The sequence below is a fragment of the Chelonia mydas genome, chromosome 23 (assembly GCF_015237465.2).
Source record: "Chelonia mydas isolate rCheMyd1 chromosome 23, rCheMyd1.pri.v2, whole genome shotgun sequence".
Classification (NCBI taxonomy): Eukaryota; Metazoa; Chordata; order Testudines; family Cheloniidae; genus Chelonia; species Chelonia mydas.
Window position 1 is genome coordinate 15,806,799 of NC_051263.2, and position 21,465 is coordinate 15,828,263.

Consider the following 21,465-nt stretch of genomic DNA (forward strand, 5'->3'; position numbering starts at 1 on the left):
CCTGGTCCCCAGGGCCCTGGGCACCCCCCGAGTGTGGGGGGCAGTGGGTGATGTTCCAGCCTCCCCCCATGCACTGCCTGGCTGTGTGTGTCAGCAGCCGAGATACCCCGGGGATGGGCTCACCGCACAGCAGACAGGCCGGGGCAGAGGCACCTGTGGGGGTGGACAGAGGGGTCCTATGGGGACAGGGAGCTGGGGTGGTTCCCTGTCCTGGGGGGCTAAGACCCTGAGGCTCTGATTGTTCCTATCCCCTGGCCTGGTTCTGGGGTGCCGGGTGTCTCAGGGGCAGTTCATCCACCTGGGAGCCCCCTTCACCAGGGAAACTGAGGCTCAGGGTACCTGGGGCAGCAGGACGTGGCCTCCCCTTGGGAGTCCAGCCCCAGGGAGGCTCCAAAGCTGTTGCGCCTGGGAAACCCCAGTGGGGGGCTGTGCCGGTCCTGCTGGATGGGGTGTTGGGGGGCTCCAATCCCGGAGCAGCCGATGTCCCCATCCGAGCTGCCAAGTGACTCTTCCCTTCCCCCCTCATCAGCCCCCCTAGGGCGCCCTGATTTCACCAACGCCAACATCGCCCGCCTGGAGCTGGGCGCCGTGGTCCTGCTCGTCCTGGGGCTGATCCTGGCCGAAGCCTATTACAGCCGCCCGAGGGAGGTGCCCTAGGTGAGGTGATCCCCCCCTTCTGAGCCCCTTGCTCCCCCCAGGGCCTGGGCCCAGGGTGACACGGGCCCCTCTAACCCGCCGTCTCTCTGTGCCCTCAGGAGTCTAGATCCGACCATGCTGGGAAGAGAATCTCCCCGGGGGACGAGCCGCTTCCACTCGGGGGACTGAGATGCCAGCACAAACCCCCCTGCCTCCAAATACCCCTGCCTCAGAGAATCCCCCCCCCCGAAACAGCTCCTGACCTGACAGCAGCTCCCCAGGATTGACCCCCCGATGCCGTGTGTGACAATTGACTGTAGATGGTTTATTTACCTGCAAGCCTTCTTGTGGATGTGGGGACCAGGCTGTGGGTAATGAAGAAGGAGGTCTCACAGGGACATGTGACCATGTCACCAGATACTGGAATCTATCTTAAGCCTGGAGCTTTTCCATTTAGAAAGAGGGGTGGGAACCCAGAGAGAGATAAAGGAGTCCGGCCTTTGGCCAAAGGTATAAAAGGGGGTGGAACAGAACAAAGGGGGCTGCCAGACATGAGGAATCGCCTACTTACCACTGGAGCTAAAACTAACAAGGAGTGTACCAGGGGAAAGGATTGGGCCCAGACTAGGAAGGAGTCTAGTCTGGGAAAGAAGCTTCTTGGAACATCTCTAAGGGGGAGATTTACCTGTCTTCAGTTTCTTAATGCATTAGGATTAGACTTGCGTGTTTTGTTTTATTTTGCTTGGTAACTTACTGTTATTACTTGAAACCACTTAAATCCTACTTTTAATACCTAATAATATCACTTTTGTTTATTAATTAACCCAGAGTAAATGATTAATACCTGGGGGAGCAAACAGCTGTGCATATCTCTCTATCAGTGTTATAGAGGGCGGATAATTTATGAGTTTACCCTGTATAAGCTTTTTACAGAGTAAAATGGGTTTATTTGAGGTTTGGATCCCACTCGATGTTGGGTGTCTGGGTGCTGGAGATAGGTGACGTGCTGAGCGGGGTTTGGTTAAAGCCTCCATCTTTGGGAGCGTGGACCAGACCTGGGTCTGTGTTTGCAGCAGACTAGTGTGTCTGTCTCAACAAGGCAGGGTTCTGGAGTCTCAAGGTGGTAGTGGAAAGTGGCTCAGAGGTAATCTCAGCACGTCAGGTGGCAGTCCGAAGGGTGTCTCTCTGTCTGAACCCGTCACACCGTGAGCACGAGCCCCTGCAATACTAGCTAGAGGAGTTGCCCCTGGGCTGGGCACATTGGACTCCCTACGGAGCAGCCCCTGGAGGGTGATGGGGTCGCACTCGCTGGCCCAGCCAGGCTGGTTCTGCCCAGGGCCGCCAGTGGGGAGCAGGGACGAAGCAGGGCTCAGCATGGGGAGGGCACCACCTGCATCTGTGAGGAGCCCAGAGCACTGGGGGGGCCGGGCACTCGATAACTAGCCCCTTCCTGGCCAGATTCCTCACAGCGCCTGCTCTGCCCACTCCCTTTCCTTGGGGCTGGGCACCCGGCATTTCACAGCCATGGTCACCCCACCCGCCTGCCGCTTTGCAGCCAGGTCCTGTCTGGGGGTCCCCATCGAGTCTAAACTGGCCACCCCCAGTTATGGCCTCCTTCTCAGACACCTGCCGTCGTCCCCCGTCCATCCAGGACCTCACTGGGCATGGCACATTTGGCCCTAGCCCTTTCCCAACCGGTGGCTGGGTAGTTAAATTCCCCTGCACCACCAGGGCTCATCGCCCAGCCCCGAGCTGGGCCTCTCCCCCCATCCCACAAAATCGCATTACCCCAGCATCCCTAGACAGAGCCCTAGTCCCCCTGTGTGTGGGGAGGCTGCGTCTGGCCCTGGCGCTGGAATAACAGCACTTACTGCACCCCCAGTGTCTGTCCCCCTCCTCTTGCTATAGTGGGGTCCCCCAGACCCTTTTCTGTCCCCCCTTTCTCCCTAGAACTCCCCCTCCCTGTATTTCTATTGTACAACCCCCCCAGAGCTTCCCTCTCCCCTGCCCCCCAAATCTCCCCACCACAGGGCACGGCTGTGATACCTGAACCTCCAAATGTCCCCAAATGTCGCAGCCAATGAAGATGAGAGAGAAGTTCCGGCAGCGTCACGAGAACCTGGACGAATGAACGTTGGGGGGAACGTTGGCGAGAAAGAAGGACGGGATTTGTCCAACCCGAGTGGCCACCGGACAGACCCCACAGGTCGAGCTGGGATCCGCCTGGGACTCGGGAGAAGCGGGGGAGGAGAAATGTGTGACCCAAAATTAGGGTGTTGGAAACGAGGCCTCATTGGTAGATAAAATATTGCGGGGACAGGCTGTGCCACCCACCACCCTTTGGGGGCCTTAAAGAAAGAGACTCGCTTCACCCTCCTCGCTGCCAGCCCCCGTCTCCTGGTCCCCCCGGGCCGTCTGGGCCCTGATCTGCAGAGACGTCCTGAGCAGAGGGGTCGGAGAGAGGGACCCTGATGCCATCGCCTCTCCTCTGCTAAACCCCCAATCGGGGAGGAAATGAGGTCGGTGTGACATTGCACTCCATATTTTTATAAAAATATTTGTATATGTGTGGATATGATGTAACTGGAATATGCTTTATGCAAAAGTTTTCTTGTCAGGCATCATTACAAAGCTTATAATCTACTGAGTGTGGTCATCCTATTTGTAGGAATGTATCATTCTTGTATCTGAAACTAGGAATATGAAATATAACTCTGAGGTCCTCTTGTAATTATGCAAAGTGTGGGCCATTAATGGTGGTTTGGAATCTTGATGGCTCCCATTCACCAGGACAATTGGTTGTAAATGGCTCTGTTTACTTGTGAGACTTCCTGTATACCTGTGTGCCAGCAAGCGGGTAATGAAGTCTCACAGGATATGTGATCATGTCACCTGAACTGAAATCCATCTTTAACCGGATGCTTTTCCATTTTGAAGGAGACAAAGGATTCCTGCCTTCTGCCAAAGCTATTAAAGGAACAGAACAAAGTGGGTCTCAGTCATGTTGAATCCCCTGCTTTTCACCTAAGATATCTGCTGGAATTAACCAGGACTGTACCAGGGAAAGGATTGGGCCCAGACTAGGAAGGAGTCAAGTCTGGGAAAGAAGCTTATTGGAACATCTCTGAGGGTGAGATTTACCTGTCTTCAGTTTCTGAAATGTATTAGGCTTTGACTTGCGTGTTTTGTTTTATTTTGCTTGGTAACTTACTTTGTTCTGTCTGTTATTACTTGAAGCCACTTAAATCCGACTTTTTATACTTAATAAAATCACTTTTGTGTATTAATTTACCCAGAGTAAGTGATTACTACCTGGGGGAGGAAAGAGCTGTGCGTATCTCTCTATCAGTGTTATAGATGGTGGGCAATTTATGAGTTTACCCTGTATCAGAGTAAAACAGGTTCATTTGGGGTTTGGATCCCACTGGGAGCTAGATGTCTGGGTGCTGGAGACAGGAATACTTGCTGAGTGGTTTTCAATTAAAGCCTGCAGCTTTGGGGGTGTGGTTCAGACCCTGGGTCTGTTTGTAGCAGCCTGGCGGGTCTGGCTCAAACCAGACAGGGCACTGAAGTCCTAAGCTGGCAGGGAAAAGAGACTCAGAGTTAGTTAAAGCACATCAGCAGACAGGCTCCCCCAAGAAGGTCAGAGCTGGGGGAGCGGGGGGTAGGATTGCTGGGCATGTGAGGAGCGAGGTGGGAGCAGCACCCCCCAGTACACCCTGAGCTGCCACTTCTTCTCCCAGAAGCCTCCCCTCTCGCTGCCCCCCCTCCACATCCCTCCGCAGTTCCAGCCCCCTCAGCCTCAGGGTCCCCCATTTTCATTTTAGTCCCCTCAGTCTCCCCTCACAGCCCCTGTGTCATGGAGTGTGGGGGAGTCCAGGCCCTGCACCCCTCTTCCTGGGATTCACTGAGACTCTCAGCCAGCCAGTAAAACAGAAGGTTTATTGAACAATAGGAACACAGTCTCAAACAGAGCTTGTGGGTACAACCAGGACCCCTCAGTCAAGTCCTTCTGGGGGAGCAGGGAGCTTAGACCCCAGCTCTGGGGTTCCCTGCTTTCCTCCACCCAGCACCAAACTGAAACTAAACCCCCGCAGCAGGCTCCCTTCTGCAGCCTCTGTTCACATTCCTGGGCAGAGGTGTCACCTCCCCCTCCCCGTCCTGGCTCAGGGGACAGGCTCTCAGGTCTCCCATTGAAACTCCCCTGCCACATTCCCAGGTCAACACTTCCCCTCCCTGCTGCCTCACACCCTGTGCTGCAAATTCCCTGCCCGATAAGGGCCCCAACCCCACAGTCACCTCTCTCCTTGCCCCTGCCAAGGGGGGCAGCAAGCTGGGAGATTGTGGGGGGTCAGGCAGTGGGGTCAGGTTGGGGGGGAAATGTCCCTGCTTCACAATGAACCTGCTGCTCGTCTCCCCCCTGCTCTGGGGGCCAGGGTCAAGAGCTTCCAGGGGGGCTGGTTAGCAGTGGGGTCGGGGTCCTGGCACGAGGGTGCTGATTGAAGGAGGCTCATTGGGACCCTTCGGCAGGGCAGCTGATGTACCTTGAATGCAGCCCTGGCTTGGCCCAGCGCTGTGTGCGAGCCCCGAAGGGGCGACACTGCGACGGTGCCACCAGGAGTCCTGGCTCCAGCTCCCGCCCCAGCTCTAACCACTAGTCCCCACTCCCCTGCCAGAGCCTGGAACAGATGGAAATATTCGCAATCATCAGCCAAAGGTTGAAGATCAGACTCTGTGGTCTCCTAGCACGTTCCCCAAGGTTTCAGGGTACATCGAAGGTGACCTTTCCCCCCTCCCCACAGAGACACAGACAAGCTGCGAACTACGTGACACTTAGCCAGGCTGACGGCTCCTGGGTTTCCTGGATGTTGCAGTGAGCTCAGTTTATTTTGACCGCACTAGATTTGGCCGGCAGATTAGAGACAAGCTCTGAGGTACTCAGGAAGACATGAGCCATCACTGGCTTCCTGCGTCTGCAGCCTCCAGCTCAGTGCCTCATTCGGGGCTCAGTGGAGCTGGGCTCCAGGGCATTGGTGGCAGCGCTGAGGGGCCCCTCACTGCCTCATCATGGCACCTGCTCTCGCTATCCAAGACAGCCAGGGTGTGTGTCCATGGGGGAGATCTGAGACCAGGGTGTGTGTCCATGGCAGGTGGATCTGAGACCAGGGCATGTGTCCATGGGGGGGGCAGGGATCTGAGACCAGGGCACCAGGGCATGTGTCCATGGGCGGGGGGATCTGAGACCAGGACATGTGCCTTTGGCAGGTGGATCTGAGACCAGGCTGTGTGCCCATGGGGGAGGGATCTGAGACCAGGGAATGTGTCCATGGTGGGGGCGGGGCGGGGGTCACAGACCAGGGTGTGTGTCCATGGAGTGGGGGCGGATCTGAGATCAGGGCATCAATCCCAGCGCTGTGTCGGGTACATCAGCTGATCGGTCCTTACGGGTACTTATGGGTCATGTAGGTCTCTGATTTGGGACGTGGTTCTGTTTGGACCAGCAGTGGTGTGATGTCACCCCTAGGGCAGTGGGTGGGGAGAATTCAGAGCTCCTGTAGGTAAACCTCTGCATTAAGCAGCTTCACATAACTTTCATATGGTCTGGGGTAGAATTACTCTTTCTCTGATTTTCTTTTGAACCTGGTTTATTTAATTCACACACTGAGAAAAGCCCCTTAGAACCAGGCATTACAGTGTAAACCCGTCATCCACTGCTCAGCTAAGGCGCAAGGGGCAGAAAACCCAGGCCTTCCCTATCGTGCCCTCTCTTAAAACGGTGCCACGGCTTGTGTTGCAGGTGGGCAGGTTGGCAGACTGAGCAGGAAGACTGCAGTCAAACCCTCCAGTATCAGGGATTGCCACAAAGTTTCCCAAACACCCTTAACTCTGCCCCCTTGTGCACATGCATTACGGTGCCATCCTTTAATTTTGTGATCATGTATTAATTTTATCTTCACGGGCCATGTTAAGGTTCCTTCCCCACTCTGAACTCTGGGGTACAGATGTGGGGACCTGCATAAAAGACCCCCTCAGCTCATTTCTACCAGCTTAGGTTAAAAACTTCCCCAAGGCACAAAATCTCTATTTGTTCTTGGACGAGGAATGCTGCTACCACCAAGCGCTTTAACCAAGAATCAGGGAAAAGGACCACTTGGAGTTCCTCTTCCCCCAGCAATCCCCCGGAGCCCTCACACCCCCTTTCCTGGGGAGGCTTGAGAATAAACAAGTTGAGCACAGACCAGCTTGGATTTCTTAGGACCCTAAAAAACCCAGTCAGATTCTTAAAAAACAGAACTTTATTAGAAGAACAAAACAAAGATGAAAGAAACGCTCTCTAAGATTAGAATGGAAGAGAATCTCACAGGCAGTCAGATTCAAAACACAGAGAATCCCTCTAGGCAAAACCTTAAATTACAAAAAGACACATAAACAGGAATACACATTCCCTCCAGCACAGCGAATTTACAAGCCAAAAAAAAGAAAACCGAAAGTATTTTCGAGCTAGATTACTTACTATCTTTACAGGAGTAGAGGGCTTGCATCCTTGATCTGTTCCTGGAAAGGTATCACGCAGACGGACAAAATCCTTTTCCGCCCCCTCGAGGTGTGAAAGTATCTTGCCGCCTCATTGGTGTTTTTGGGTCAGGTGCCAGCGAGGCTACCGGAGCTTCTTAACCCTTTACAGGTGAAAGGGTTTTGCCTCTGGCCAGGAGGGATTTTATAGCACTGTGTAGAGAAAGCTGGGTACCCTCCCTTTGATATTTAGGACAGGCCACCACCCATGTTTGAACCCAGAATGTAAGAAAGGAGGGGTGTGGGGGAATCTGCATGGAAATCGTGGTCAGTGGCAGATTGAAGACCAGACCCCGTGCTCTCCTGCTCCCAGCCTGGTGCACCTTCCCCAAGGCTGCAGGGTACATGGAGGGAGAGCTGTCCCCCCTCCCCACAGAGACACAGACAAGCTGGGAGCTGCATGACACTTGGCTAAGCCGATGGGCCCAGGCTTGGGTTTTGCAGGTGCCTCTGCTTACTTTGACCGCACTAGATTTCCCCTGCAGATTAGAGACAATGTGTGATGCACACAGGAAGAGACGAGACATCCTCGGCTTCCTGTAGCTGGAGACACCAGCTGAGTTTTTTATTTGGGGCTCGGTGGAGCTGGGCTCTGGGGCGTTGGTGGCAGTGCTGAGGGGGCCTCTCGCTGCCTCCGTCATGCCATCAGCTCTCACCGTCCTCTTCCTCGGTGAGTGTCAGAGAAAGCCAGGGCACGTGCCCACTGAACTGATTTCTCCTTCCACAGCTGATGGAGATTAAACGCAATTGGCCTCTAGGTCATCTCTGCCTCTCCTTGCCCTGCCCCAGCCACCCCTCCATGGGCTCCTTGCAGATGGAGCCGCGCTGTTGCCCTGCTGAGGGGTGGGGGGCCCGCGTGTCTCTTCTGTCGCTAGCCCAGCTCTCTCGCTCTTGGATTTGGGGAAAAAGCATCCAGGAGACTCTCTCCCTGTAGCCCCCTGTATCGGCCTCGTCAATGGGGCCGGGCTGTGGGGACAGGGAACAGTGACCGTGCCAGGGTCTGTGTCTCACGGCCTGTCTCCTCCTGCCTGCAGAGCCCAGCTACCCCAAACCCAACATCTCCCTGCACCCAAGTGGGGGAGTCGCCCCGGGGGGAGCCGTGACCGTCCGGTGTGAGTGTCGGGGAGCGAGGGTCCTTCTGTATAAAGCTGGAGACCCAGAAGCACGGCAGGGCAGAGACCCCCCAGAGGATGTGGCTCAATTTTTCATCCACAACTTGAGCCAGAGACATGCAGGGAGCTACAGCTGCCGATATAGCATCAAATCCGACCTGTCCGTCTGGTCAGAGCCCAGCGACGCCATGGAGCTGGTAGTAGCCGGTGAGGGGCCCGGCTCAGCATCCCCGCTCCCAGCCCCACACCCAGCTGGAAACTCAGAGGTGCTCAGTCCCAATGGGACGCTCAGAGCCAGGCTCTGCCCTGAGCTATGGATCCAGCAGAGGGGACACCCGGCTGGGGAGTGGGGATGGAGTCACTGCAGGGTTCCCAGCCAGGGGGAGCAGAAGCTGCTGGAGATTCAGGGCAGAGGAAGGGGGGATCCCTGCCCCCAGGGATGCTGCAGAACAGGGGGCCTTTCCCAGGGGGATGTTCCCCCAGCTGACCCCGCTCTGGAGACACACAGAGGAGTCAGGGCCCAGAGGATGCCCAGCTGTCTCCGGCCCCAGCGCTGAATTCACTCCCCACCAGCCTGGACAATTAAACCCATAACAAATGCCTGCTCATGGGGCGAGGGGCCCAGTCGCTGAGTCACTGTTTCAGCCTCTTCTCACCTGGGCCTGGGTGCTGGTTCTGTCCCTCCCCAGCCCTAGCCCACGCTCGATTTCATCCCACAGAGGGAACCGACCCAGCTGGGTCCCAGCAGCCGGATTCCCCCCAACAGAGCCGGAGGGAGAAGGTGAGCCGGAGAAATGGAACAATTCATTCCCCAGGGAACAGGGCTCCCCGCTCAGATGCCCATGGGGCCAGTCGGGCTGTTTGCAGGGGGATGGTCCCTGCAGACAGAGCTGATGGGTTCATTTCTTCTATATAGATCCATGGGGACGGACGGCCACGGGTCGGTGGGAATATGGGTCCATGGAAAGTAGAGAGGTGGACAGATGGGAGCGTGTTTGGTGAGGGATAGAAAGATGGACTAAAACCTTGTCTACATGAAAACTGGACCTGAAATGACGAATCCCATGTGGTTCCCAACTGCCCCCCCCCACGGTGATCTCAGAGCAAGTCTGGGCTGTCGGATTAGCCACCCCCCCCCCGCCCCAGGTTTGATACAGCCCCGTTTGGCAGACGAGCTCCCCTTTAGCTCTCTAGACACAGGGACGTTCCTCCTCCCAAATAGGAACAGCCGCACCGAGACCGGCTCCGCAGTGACTCCAGGTGTGAATGGTACCTCCTGGCCTGCCTCTGCTGCAGGCAAACAGGAGGAAGTGAGCGTCCCCCCCAGGGAGGGAACGGGGCGGGGGGTCCCCATTCTCCACCAACTAAAATCCATCCCTCCTCTCCCTGGGAATGACAGTGAAGATGGATGCTGAGTCAGCAGCTGGAGGGAGATCGCTGAGTCGCTGTTTCTTCCCCTCCCCAGGCCCTGGTGTACGCTGGTTCTATTCCCGCAGAGGGAACCGCCCTGATCCAGCCTGGAGCGGTGCCGGCTCCCACCCGCCCGAGCAGCGCAGGGCCAGGTACCAGGGCCGGGGCGGGAATCACCGTCCAGCCAGCCCTGGAAACAGCCTTGTGGAGCCCAGGGGCTGGGGCTGGTTGCAGGGAATGACGGGGGAGTGAATCTGGGTGGGTGAGGCCCAGACTCCACAGAGAGGGACTCATTGACATGGGGGGAAGGAGAAACAGACCCACTGCCCCTCGCCCACTGCCAGGCCCTCAGCTCCCCGGACGCCTGCTGCCCTGCAGGTCGCTGCCTGGGAGCTGTGTGGTGATTCCAGGGGAGGGACAGGGCTGTGGGGGCTGGGCCCTGCTGGGTAAAAACGGGCTGGGGCAATGAGCCCCCTCCCTGGGCCCCATGATCTCCCCCTGGCAATAGGGGTGATCATTATCCAGAATTCCCTCTGCTCTTGCTTGCCCCCCCCCCCGGGGGTCCCAGGGGACCCCCGACCCATCCCCCACAGATGTTTTGCTGCCTCTGGCTGCTCCCTGGGCACCACGGGGTGGGGGGAGCAGCAGGTTACGTCCCAGCCTCCCCCCACACGCTCTGCCTGGCTGTGTTTGGCAGCAGCCGAGATACCCCGGGGATGGGCTCACTGCGCAACAGACAGGCCGGGGCAGAGGCACCTGTGGGGATGGATTGAGGGGTCCTATGGGGACAGGGAGCTGGGGTGGTTCCCTGTCCTGGGGGGCCTGGGACCCTGCGTCTCTGACTGTCACAGTCCCCTGGCCAGGCCCTTGGGTGCCGGGTGGCTCAGGGGGGCAGTTCACCCACTCTCTTTGGCCCCCAGCTGCTGATCTCCCCGTCTGAGCGGCCGAGTGACTCTCCCCTTCCCCCAGCAGCAGCCCCCCTGGGATGCCCGGATTTCACCCACGCCGACATCGCCCACCTGGCGCTGAGCGCCATGGTCCTGCTCATCGTGGGGCTGATCCTGGCTGAGGCCCACTGCAGACGACCGAGGGTGGTGTCCTAGGTGAGGTGACCCCCACTTCTGTGCCTCTTGCTGCCCCCAGGGGCTGGGCCTAGTAAGACACGGGCCCCTCTAACCTGCCATCTCTCTGCACCCCCAGGAGCCTGGATCCAGCTGTGCAGAGAAGAAAATCTCCCCGGGTGACGAGCTGCTGCCCCTTGGGGGGCTGAAACGCCGGCACAAAACCTCCTGCTCCCAAATACCCCAGCCTCCTGCTCCCAAATACCCCCCCCCCCCAACAGCTGCTGACCTGACAGCAACACCCCAGGATTGAACCCCGAAGCCCGTGAGCACCAGGCCCTGCAGCACCAGTTAGAGGAACTGCCCCTGTGCTGGGCTCATTGGGCTCCCTGCGGAGCAGCCCCTGGACAGCGCCGGGTCCCACTCACTGGCCCTACCGGGCCAGTCTCTGCCCAGGGCTGTCAGTGGACAGCGGGGAGGCTGCGTCTTGCATGGCATTGGAATAATGGCACTTATTGCCCCCCACATGCTGTCCATCCCCCTCCTGTCTCTGCAGCGGGGTCCCCCTGCCTCTTTTCTCTCCCCTCTTTCTCCCTAGACCTCCTCTGCCCTGTATTTCTATTGTACAAACCCTCAGAGTTTCCTTCTCCCCTGCCCCCGAAATCTCCCCACCCCAGGGGGGGCTGTGATACCGGAGCCTCCCAATGTCCCCCTGTGGTGGGTTCAGCTGACGAAGGCGAGTGAGAAGTTCAGGCAGCCTCACGAGAACCTGGACAATTGAACGTTGGGGGAAAAGTCGGCGAGACACAAAGACGGGATTTGTCCAACCCAAGCGGCCACCAGACAGACCCCACGGGCCGGGCTGGGGCCCGCCTGGGACATGGGAGAAGTTGGGGAGCAGAAATCTGTGACCCAAAATTGGGGTGTCGGAAACCAGGCCTCATTGCCAGATAAAATATTGTGGGGACGGGCTGTGCCGCCCACCACCCTTTGGGGCCTTAAAGAAAGAGACTCGCTTCACCCTCCTCGCTGCCACCCCCCGTCTCCTGGGCCCCGCAGGCCGTCCCGACCCTGCTCCGCGGAGACGTCCTGAGAAGAGCGGCCGGAGAGAGGGACCCCGACACCATCGCCCCTCCCCCAGCTGAACCCCCAACCCAAGAGGAAATGGGCTTGGACTTTTCACAGCTCTGCCTGTTCCTCTGCCCCCCAGGACAGTCGCTAGCGTCTCCGGGGCCAGTGGAAAGACGCCCAAACCCGGGGGATTTTCCAGCTAGAGACTCGCTCCAGTGAATCGGGCCAGGGCCGGAACAAACCCTTCGTTTCACATGGCGCCTGCCACGGCTCCCTGGTTCCTGCTCTGCTGGGTCTGTCACAGCTGGTCCCAGGGGTCAATGGGGGGTTTGCCGTGGGGCTGAGCAGGCTGCGGTTTCTGGACCCCGCCCCGGCCCGTGATTAACCCTGTTCAATGTGGGGCAGGAGCTGGGGCGTGTTGGCACCTCCAGCCCTTTATTGCGTCTCCATGAACACAACAGGGCCCAGAGTGATTTAGCTGCGAGGCCTTCTGGGCCCCCCCATGGCGGGCATTTGGGGGGAGCCAGCTGGGCGGAGCTGGGAGTTTGAGGGAAGTAGGTTGGGGATGTCGGGAGGGGGGTTGAGGGGAGAGGGGTCGGGATGGGTGCAGGAGTTTGAGGGCAGACAGACTCCCCGCAAAGGTCAGAACCGGGGGCCAGGATTGTTTGAGGGTGTGAGCGGGGAGGGGGCAGACAGTGCCTCCCAGGAGGGAGCTGCCATTTCCACCCCTCGGCAGCTTCCCCTTCTCACTACCCCCCTCCTACTCCTGCCCCCTCAGTCCTGGCTCCCTCACTTTCTTTCCCCTCAGTCTCCTGCCTCCACAACACCCTACACCCCCCTCTGCCCCAGGGAGGGAGGTCGGGGTGTGTGAGGGGATAGGGGATGGGGATAGGGCAGAACGGGGGAGGGGACAGGGGCGTGAGAGGACACAAGGGTGGTGAAGGGACATGGGACAGAGAGCAGAATTGGGGGGATGGGGACCTAATGGGGGGGACGGGGGATGGGACTGTCACGGAGTCCCCGGGCGATGCTCTGGAACTGCTCCCCACGAAGCCAGGCAGGACTCTGGGGAAGTCTCCTCTCTGTGAGCAGCCTGTCTCCAGGGCAAGAAGCTCACACGGCTTTCACCTTCCTGGGCCTGACCTCGGAGCATTCAGGATCCTCTGCCCCTCCGTGTGCTTCCCACAGCGGGTCTGCCCAGGTGGGGTCCTGCCCCCAACTTTGCAGTCAGACGTGACTCTCAGCCCTGGTCTACACTAGGAGCTGAGGTTGAATTTAGCAGCATTAAATCGATTTAACCCTGCACCCGTCCACACGACGAAGCCCTTTTTTCCGACTTAAAGGATTCTTAAAACCGATTTCTTTATTCCACCCCTGACAAGGGGATTAGTGCTGAAATCGGCCTTGCTGGGTCGAAATTGGGGTAGTGTGGACGCAATTCGACAGTATTGGCCTCGAGGAGGTATCCCAGAGTGCTCCACTATGACTGCTCTGGATAGCACTCTCAACTCAGATGCACTGTCCAGGTAGACAGGAAAAGACCCGCAAACTTTTGAGTCTCATTTCCTATTTGGCCAGCGTGGCAAGCTGCAGGTGAGTGCAGAGCTCATCAGCAGAGGTGACCATGATGGAGTCCCGGAATCGCAAAAGAGCTCAAGCATGGACCGAATGGGAGGTACGGGATCTGATGGCTGTATGGGGAGAGGAATCCGTGCTATCAGAACTCCGTTGCTGTTTTTGAAATGCAAAAACATTTGTCAAAAGCTCCCAGGGCATGAAGGACAAAGGCCATAACAGGGACCTGAAACAGTGCCGCGTGAAACTTAAGGAGCTGAGGCAAGCCTACCAGAAAACCAGAGAGGCAAACGGCCTCTCCGGGTCAGAGCCCCAAACATGCCATTTCTATGATGAGCTTCATGCCGTTTTAGGGGGTTCAGCCACCACTACCCCAACCGTGTGCTTTGACTCTGTCAATGGAGAGGGAGGCAACACGGAAGCAGGTTTTGGGGATGAGGAAGATAATGATGATGAGGTTGTAGATAGCTCACAGCAAGAAAGCAGAGAAACCGGTTTTCCTGACAGCCAGGAACTGTTTCTCACCCTGGACCTAGAGCCAGTACCCCCCGAACCCACTCAAGGCTGCCTCCCGGACCCGACAGGCAGAGAAGGGACCTCTGGTGAGTCTACCTTTTTAAATAGTGTACATGGTTTAAAAGCAAGTGTGTTTAATGATTAATTTGCCCTGGCATTCGCGGCCAGTACAGCTACTGGAAAAGTCTATTAACATGTCTGGGGATGGAGCGGAAATCCTCCAGGGACATCTCCATAAAGCGCTCCTGGATGTACTCCCAAAGCCTTTGCAAAAGGTTTCTGGGGAGGGCAGCCTTGTTTCCTCCACCATGGTAGGACACTTTACCACGCCAGACCAGTAACACGTAGTCGGGAATCATTGTAGAACAAAGCATTGCAGTGTATGTTTGCTGGCGTTCAAACAACATCCTTTCTTTATCTCTCTGTGTTATCCTCAGGAGAGTGATATCATTCATGGTCACCTGGTTGAAATAGGGTGCTTTTCTTCAGGGAGATTCAGAGGTGGCCGTTCCTGATGGGCTGTTTGCCTGTGGCTGAACAGAAATGTTCCCCGCTGTTAGCCATGCGGTGGGGAGAGGGGTTAGTCACACGGTGGGGGGAGGCAAAATGCGACCTTGTAACGAAAGCACATGTGCTATGTATGTAATGTTAACAGCAACTGTGAAAGAGTGTACCCATTGTTCTGCAAAAAATACCACTCTCCCTTTTTTTCTCCACCAGCTGCATGTGTTTCAAGGATCACAGGATCTTCTCCTTCCCAGAGGCTAGTGAAGATTAGAAGGCGAAAAAAACGCACTCGCGATGAAATGTTCTCTGACCTCATGCTGTCCTCCCACACTGGCAGAGCACAGACGAATGCGTGGAGGCAGACAATGTCATAGTGCAGGAAAGCACAAAATGACGGGGAGGAGAGGTGGCGGGCTGAAGAGAGGGCTGAAGCTGAAAGGTGGCGGCAGCGTGATGAGAGGAGGCAGGATAAAATGCTGAAGCTGCTGGAGAATCAAGCTAATATGGAGCACAGACCGCCGCTACAGCCCCTGTGTAACCAACCGCCCTCCTCCCCAAGTTCCATAGTCTCCTCACCCAGATGCCCAAGAACGCTGTGGGGGGGCCTTCCGCCACCCAGCCACTCCACCCCAGAGGATTGCCCAAGCAACAGAAGGCTGGCATTCAATAAGTTTTAAAGTGCTGTGTGGCCTTGTCCTTCCCTCCTTCATCACCCCTCCCGGCGTTCCACGGCATGAACCTGCCCCATTAGCACCATGATGCCCACATTGCCAGGGCCCGTGCCTTGAGAGAAGTCTGTGTCCATGTCCTCATCACGCTCGTCACCGCACTGACGTTGCCTCCTCGCCCGGTTTCGCTTTGGCAGGTTCTGGTGCTGCATATACTGCTGGATAACGCCCGTGGTGTTTAATGTGCTCCTAATTGCCAAAGTGATCTGAGCAGGCTCCATGCTTGCCGTGGTGTGGCGTCTGCACGGAAAAAAGACGCTGTTGCTGGCACCCAGTGCTGAGAGGCAAAACAACAGCAGGGGTTCGCTGCCCGGTGTCCGTCACCCAATAATCACAACGGGGTGGAGAAGCAGAAAAGTTTATTTGCAGCTGCAAACAAGTTACAGGGAGAATAGAATCTCAAATCCTGCATACAGAGCAGGAAGTTGCACAGGCTTTTATACATCCTTTCTTCAGCATACTTATCCAATAGTAAGCTGCCCTACGTATCCATATAGCCAGCCAATCCAGTTACCAGCCAGTGCCCTTGTTCTCTGTATCATTTGTTAAACCATACATAAAGCTGCTTTATTCAGCATTGTTCTTCCATGTTTGGCCTTGTTTAGTTTCAGGCAGTCTGACTCTGCAACATATTGTTGCAGTTCCTCAGCATAACTGCTGGGAGTGCCTCCAGGTGGGGGGGCCAAGGACACTTGGGCCTAGTACGCAGAGCTGCTGAGAGTCCCTCCAGGCGGGCGGAGGGGCAGGGGGGCAAGGACACCTGGGCCTAGTGCGAGGGGGCTTCATCGACACTCGTGGTCTTCCATCCTCTCGAGTTACCTAGTGGCCATGCCCCAGTGTCCCCAACAACGTGGAACCATTGTCTGCCGTTGCCCTGACGGAGGGAGGGGCGACTGACGACATGGCTTACAGGGTTGGCTTACAGGGAATTAAAATCAAGAAAGGGGGTGGCTTTACATCAAGGAGAAACAGAAACTACTGTCACACAGAATGGCCCTCTCAAGGATTGAACTCAAAACCCTGGGTTTAGCAGGCCAATGCTCAACCCACTGAGCTATCCCTCCCCCTGCTATTTTAGGCAGGACTGAATCTCCATTAAACTTTTCCAGGTGCCCCTGACAGAGCTCACTGAAACGATCGTCGGCCGTTGATTTCACGGAGGGAGAGTGGAGCAAAAGAATACAAAACAAATCTGGTCTATTTCTTGTTTTGATCCACTCCATCTATCTTTTACATCTTTGGCTGGCAGAAGACGGTGCAATAGGACTGCTAGCCATCCTCAGCTCCTGGCTGCTTGGCTGAAGACGGTGCAATAGGGCTGCCGGCAGGACTGAAGAGAATGACCTGCTTGAGTCACTCCTTGTCAAGGTTCCTCCCCCACTCTGAACTCTAGGGTACAGATGTGGGGACCTGCATGAAAAACCTACTAAGCTTATCTTTACCAACTTAGGTCAAAACTTCCCCAAGGTACAAAATATTCCACCCTTTTGTCCTTGGATTGGCCGCTACCACCACCAAACAAATACTGGTTACTGGGGAAGAGCTGTTTGGACACGTCTTTCCCCCCAAAATACTTCCCAAAACCTTGCACCCCACTTCCTGGACAAGGTTTGGTAAAAAACCTCACCAATTTGCCTAGGTGACTACAGACCCAGACCCTTGGATCTTAAGAACGATGAACAATCCTCCCAACACTTGCACCCCCCCTTTCCAGGGAAATGTTGGATAAAAAGCCTCACCAATTTGCATAGGTGACCACAGACCCAAACCCTTGGATCTGAGAACAATGAAAAGCATTCAGTTTTCTTACAAAAAGACTTTTAATAGAACTAGAAGTAAATAGAAATTAAAAAAAAATCCCCCCCGTAAAATCAGGATGGTAGATACCTTACAGGGTAATTAGATTTAAAACATAGAGAACCCCTCTAGGCAAAAACCTTAAGTTACAAAAAAGATACACAGACAGAAATAGTTATTCTATTCAGCACAATTCTTTTCTCAGCCATTTAAAGAAATCATAATCTAACACGTACCTAGCTAGATTACTTACTAAAAGTTCTAAGGCTTCATTCCTGGTCTATCCCCGCCAAAGACAGAATATAGACAGACACACAGACCCTTTGTTTCTCTCCCTCCTCCCAGCTTTTGAAAGTATCTTGTCTCCTCATTGGTCATTTTGGTCAGGTGCCAGCGAGGTTACCTTTAGCTTCTTAACCCTTTACAGGTGAGAGGAGATTTCCTCTGGCCAGGAGGGATTTTAAAGGGGTTTACCCTTCCCTTTGTATTTATGACACTCCTATTTCAGTCCCTGCAGCCATGTCTGCCCAGGAGCTCCTGACCGACCTTACCGAGGCGGCCAAGAGCTCCTAGGACATTAGGACGATGGTAATCAGGCCTGTGCACCGTCTGCTGCCACAAGGCAATGAGCTGCAGCTGTGTAGCAATGCAGTCCCGCGTCTGCCAGCACCCAGGAGACGTAGGGTAAGAGTGAGCTGAGCGGGCTCCATGCTTGCCCTGCTGTGGCGTCTGCGCGGGTAACTCAGGAAAAAAGGCGCAAAACGATTGTCTGCTGTTGCTTTCACGGAGGGAGGGAGGGAAGGGGGGGCCTGAGGACATGTGGCCAGAACCACCCGCGACAATGTTTTTTGCCCCATCAGGCACTGAGATCTCAACCCAGAATTCCAGTGGGCGGCGGAGACTGCGGGAACTGTGGGATGGCTACCCACAGTGCAACGCTCCGGAAGTTGACGCGAGCCTCGGTACTCTGAAAGCGCTCCGCCCAGTTAATGCACTTAATGCACTTAGAGCATTTTGTGTGGGGACACACGCACTCGACTATATAAAAACGATTTCTAAAAACCAACTTCTATAAATTTGACCTAATTTCATAGTGTAGACATACCCTTAGCCAGCCATTAAAACAGAGGTTTATTAGACGACAGGAACATGGTCTAAAACAGAGCTTGTACGTGCAGAGAACCGGATCCCTCATCCGGGTCCATTTTGGGGGGCAGTGAGCCAGACAACCACGTCTGCCATTCACTCGACGTCCCCAGCCAGCCCCAAACTGAAACTCTCTCCAGCCCCTCCTCCTCTGGGCTTTGTCCCTTTCCTGGGCCAGGGGGGCACCTGATTCCTTTGTTCTCCAACCCTTTATCTCTCACCTTGCAGGGGGGAAGGGCCCAGGCCATCACTTGCCAGGAGACAGAGTGTCGGCCATTTAGGTACACTGGCCCTTTGCTCTGCAACAATTACACCCCCTAATCCCACCACCTGGAGACTGAGAAATGCATAGGGGAAACTGAGGCACCCCTACAATATTCAGAGGAAACATTAAGAACAGTCCCACTTTGTCACAGGGCCTTTCACCTCTAGGGGGCTGGCTCGAATCTGCGTCCTTTTCTCTTAGCACTAGACCCCACCCCCCCAACCAGAAAGAGGAGAGAACCCAGGAGTCCTGGCTCCCAGCCACTCCCACCCCCCAATCACTAGACCCCATTCCTCTCCCAGAGCTGGGGTGTATAACAGGGTAGGTGCCAGGCATCAGGTTTTCACAGAATTTCACTGGCAGTAGCAGAAACAGGAAGCGAGCGCCGGCTCGCGGCAGACTTCGCCTTTCCCAGATTTATCCACTACTCCTTTATCAACTCAGGATCTACATTTACCCCTCCCTCCCCTGCTCACGGGTACCAGAAACCACAACTCCCACCCCCCTCAAACCCCCCTGTCATGTCTCTGTGCCACATCACTCAGCTAAGAACGGCATGTGCAGCGATGGTACCTGAGAAGGAGGTTGGCCAGGTCCCTCCACCCTCATGCTCCAGGGCTGGGGCTGGGCCCAGCTTGGTCAGGAAGGAATCTGTGTCCCACTCCTTGGGAGAGGGTTTCTTTGTGCGGGGTAGAAGCCCTCCTCTGCTCTGAGCTGCTGCTCCAGGGAGGCTAGACGGGCCTGTTGGAAAAGCTCAGGGCAGCCTGGACACCTCTTGACACTTCCTGAGATTCCCCTGTTCCCAGCTGGTCCCCGGACTGGGCAACTCCCATGTGGGGCTGGGTTGTGATGGGGGGTGGCGTGGGACCAGGCAGCTGCAGGAGGGGATGTGGTTTGCTGAGTGTTGCAGGGAGCTGGCTTTGCTCTGACGGCGGTAGATTTGGGATGGAGATTGCAGAGAAACTACCTGATGGGGAAGAAAGGGGCCGAGCGCATCACGGGCTTCCTGGGGCTGCAGCCCCCAGCGCAGTTCCTCATTCCGCTAGCACTCGGGCCTTAGGCTCAGTGGAGCTCAGCACTGGGGTGTTGGTGGCAGCACTGAGGGGCCCCCCCACTGCCCCATCATGGCGTCTGCTCTCACCGTCCTCTTCCTCGGTAAGTATCGGAGACAGAGAGGGCCTGTGTCCATGAGGGGGGTGGATCTGAGACCAGGGCGTGTCCCCAAGGAGGGGGGATCTGAGACCAGGGTGAGGGATCCAGTTGCTCTGGGATCTGGTCACTAACGAGCCGTCTCCTCTCCAGGCTGCTGGCTGGCCGGTCACAGCGGGGTGTGGGGAGGTGAGTATCAGTCTGGGGGGAGGACAGTAACATCAAGGATGGGGGAGGGGATCTGAGTACTGAACCTTTCCCAAAACTCAACACAAACTCCCCCTGGGCGCTCAGACCCGTCCTAGTTCTTCTCTGCCCTGCCCCACCAGGGAGTAACGAGGAGCTGACCTTGGCTCCCGGGGTCTGACAAAGCAGATGGGAACCATCCACTGGTTCAGTGTCCTGCCCCCCAAGGCTGGGAAGATAGCGGGGGGTGGGGAATGTGGATTTATTTCAGCTCATACAAACGCTAACAGGGCCCATCGTGGGCTCTAGATCCCCTCGGGGTAACCAAAACGTTCACGGTCAGTGCAGCCATGGGGGAGAACCCCCCCAGATCAGGCCCCGCCCCACCACCTCCCTCCTCTGCACTCACAGCCGCCCACCCCACGATCCCAAGGCCTGGGGAAAGGTGGGTCTCTGCACTAATGGGACGCTCAGAGCCAGGCTCTGCCCTAGCCCAGCAGAGGGGACAGAGTCACCAGGGGGTTCCCCAGTGGGGGGGAGAAGCAGCCACTAGACATTCAGGGCTGAGGGAGGGGGGATCCCTGCCCCGAGCGGGAGCTGCAGAGCAGGGGGGCCTTTCCCAGGTAACACATCAGTTAGGGGGTGATGGACGGAGCTGAAGGTTATAATCCTCAGTGGATAGTCCCATTACATGTGCACAGAACCCAGGAGTCCTAGCCTCCATCCTTCCTGCTCTCCCCACTAGACCCCACTCCCCTCCCAGAGCCAGGGACAGAACCCAGGAGTCCTGGCTCCCAGCCCCCTCCAAGCAGAGAAGCCAGGGCGTGAATGGACCCCTAGAGACTGGACTGGTCTGTCACCCACTTGGGAGCAGAGCTTTGGGCCCCCAGGCACTGGGGTTGCTTCATGTCTCATGCTGTTAGCCCAGGGCTCAGAGGAAACTGTGGGTCCCTGTGGAAAGGCATCCAGGAGCCCGTCCCCAGGGCCGCTGGGTCTGACCCCACACGGAGGCTTTGTGTTGAGGATGGGGCCCAGGACTGGGTGACGGGGCCTGCGTCTCACGGCCTGTCTGCTTCCCCCTGCAGAGCCCAGCTACCCCAAACCCAGCATCTCCCTGAACCCCAGCGGCGTGGTCTCCCTGGGGGGAACCGTGTCCGTCTGGTGTCGGGGGCAGCACCAGGGCATGCGGTTCGTGCTGAATAAAGAAGGACGCCATTTCCCACCTGTGGATCCGAGCGGGTTTGAGGCTGTGTTTCCCATCAGCAACGTGCGCCGGGAGGACAGGGGGAGCTACAACTGCTCCTATCAAAGCAGATCAAAGCCGTCTGCCAGGTCGTCCCCCAGCGACCCCGTGGATCTGGTAGTGAGAGGTGAGGGGCCCGGCTCGGCGTCCCCGTTCCCAGCCCCACCCCCAGCCCGACCCTCACGGGGGCTCGGTGCTAATGGGATGCTCAGAGCCAGGCTCTGCCCTGAGGCATGACCCATCAGAGGGGACACCCGGCCGGGGAGCAGGGACGGAGTCACTGGGGGGTTCCCCAGCCAGGGGGGAGCAGCAGCCCCTGGGGACTTGGGGCAGGGAGGTGACTTTAACGCTGCCCCTTGTGTGTAGGAACCGTGAGGGGCATGCAGTGAATGAGGCAGGGGCCACACACGGCCTATGAGGACCCCAAGAACTAGGCAGCCATGGCTCCATGTGTGTGGGACTGGGAGTCCAGGTCACAGGGCCAGGTTTC

At 56.6% G+C, this 21,465-nt stretch overlaps 1 protein-coding gene and 1 long non-coding RNA gene across 2 annotated transcripts in view; one reads left to right on the forward strand and one right to left on the reverse strand.

Annotated features, from left to right (window-relative positions):
* LOC119564877 (immunoglobulin superfamily member 1-like) overlaps positions 1-21,465 on the forward strand; it is a 967,916-nt gene that overhangs the window by 112,608 nt on the left and 833,843 nt on the right. The window contains exon 7 of the mRNA XM_043534610.1: positions 20,818-21,102. Within this exon, the coding sequence (XP_043390545.1) occupies positions 20,818-21,102 (285 nt within the window). The remainder of the gene's footprint in view (positions 1-20,817; positions 21,103-21,465) is intronic.
* Positions 1-21,465, reverse strand: part of LOC122463646 — a 106,468-nt gene that overhangs the window by 76,666 nt on the left and 8,337 nt on the right. The window lies entirely within an intron of this gene.